At 44.6% G+C, this 1,821-nt stretch overlaps 1 protein-coding gene across 1 annotated transcript in view; it reads right to left on the reverse strand.

The window, feature by feature from the left end:
• LOC138970514 (atrial natriuretic peptide receptor 1-like) overlaps positions 1-284 on the reverse strand; it is a 99,289-nt gene extending 99,005 nt beyond the window's left edge. The window contains exon 1 of the mRNA XM_070342967.1: positions 89-284. Within this exon, the coding sequence (XP_070199068.1) occupies positions 89-284 (196 nt within the window). The remainder of the gene's footprint in view (positions 1-88) is intronic.
• Between the last annotated feature and the right edge of the window lie 1,537 nt (positions 285-1,821).

The raw sequence follows: 1,821 nt of genomic DNA on the forward strand, positions 1-1,821 counted from the left end.
AATATATGCCAACACACCAACGACACAACTACAAAGAAATGCCAACACACCAACGACACAACTACAAAGAAATGACAACACCTCCCACCTGTTGCATATCTGGCGGAACAGATGTCATCGTAAACTCTGAAGACGGGCGCCAGACGGTAGCTGGCGTTGAGCAGGTCTCTGTTGACGGTTTCCATGGCAATGTTGACGGCAGGACCGACTCTGTGGACGCTGTAGGGCACTCGCAGATCATCCAGCAATAGCACGCCAACCTTCAGTTCCGTCACGCCCCTCATTCCTGACGTCATGCTCAGCGTCATCAGCGTCAGCAACGTCATCATCAATGCACGCTTTCTCACTGACGTCATGCTAAGTGATATTAGCGTCAGCCACGTCATTATCCATGCACACTTTCTCACTGACGTCATTGCTTTTGTCGTCATAGCATTCAGCTCAACCATCTCTGTTAGAAACTTAGTAACAAGTCGCGTAAGGCGAAAATACAACATTTAGTCAAGCTCAGTCGAACTCACAGAATGAAACTGAACGCATTGCATTTTTTTTCCGCAAGACCGTACACTCGTAGCATCGTCTGTCCACCGCTCGTGGCAAAGGCAGTGAAATTAACAATCCAGAAAAGCGCGGTAGCGCTGAGGAGGATAGCACGCTTTTCTATATCTCTATTCTTTTTAACTTTCTGAACGTGTTTTTAATCCAAACATATCATATCTATATGTTTTTGAAATCAGAAAATGATGAAAAATAAGATAATAATTTTAATTACAATTTTCAGATGTTTAAGGCGAAGTGCGCCACTGAAATTTAGAGTGATGGGACTTAAACAGCCATTTTGAGTTGTTAGCAGTTTTGCACCTTTCAATCTGTCTACTTTCATGAAATGCATATGATTACACTATACAAATTCATCAAAGTCTCTAAAAACATATTTCATTGCACCAACCCGGCGAATTTTTCTGTCTTTTCATTCCCTCTTCCGATAAAAATTCCGATTTTCAACCTTTGACAACAGACATTTCTGCTCGCCCAACGCGGGAACGTCGTATACCGTTTGAACAGCAGCTCTCTCCCCTGTGTCATTCGGCGGTTATTTTCGGTTAAATATGGATTCCCCTGGGGAAACCCCCCTATTTTTCAAACAAGCAAACCACAGACACTTTCCATATACGGGGGTATGACGTAAATACCTGGCCACGATTGGTCAGATAGGCTCGCGTGGCTTTTCGCGTTTTAAAAGTCATCTGCTCACCGCGTTTAGTTTTCGACTGAGTTTGCTTAGAAAAATGGCACGTGTGAAAAGATCAACGCTCCGAAAAACACATCATAAAGGCAAGTGTACGAGAAGACAACAACTGAAGAGTTGCAGAGACAAGAGAACAACTAAAACACAATCGGTGACCAAGCGCACAAAATCTGGATCGACCGCTGTGGCATGCAGATCAAATTCTGCGTCAGGACTGAGAGTGTGTTCTTGGCGGTTTGACGCGAAAACAATTCAAGACGAACACATAGGCCTACACAGCAGCCACTGGTCAAAAGCGACAGGTCCAGAGGCTTCCCAAACAAGGAGATGTCTTGTTGATTTGGAAACCTTTGATGGTATTGACTTGTAAACGAACTTTGTTGTCCGCAATGTAAACAGCCAACGCTGTCACCATGTCCAGACTCAAAACAGAGACACGGCCTTGCAGTGCATGTGAGGAAGTTGTTCCAGGTACCGCTGGATACCTTGCTTCCAAAGAAAGCGGTCAAACGGATTATGGTCTCATCAGGCAAGCCGTTTATTCGTCCTTGGTATGTGGGCTAGGTGCTCAA

The sequence above is a fragment of the Littorina saxatilis genome, linkage group LG7, assembly GCF_037325665.1.
Source record: "Littorina saxatilis isolate snail1 linkage group LG7, US_GU_Lsax_2.0, whole genome shotgun sequence".
Lineage (NCBI taxonomy): Eukaryota > Metazoa > Mollusca > Gastropoda > Littorinimorpha > Littorinidae > Littorina > Littorina saxatilis.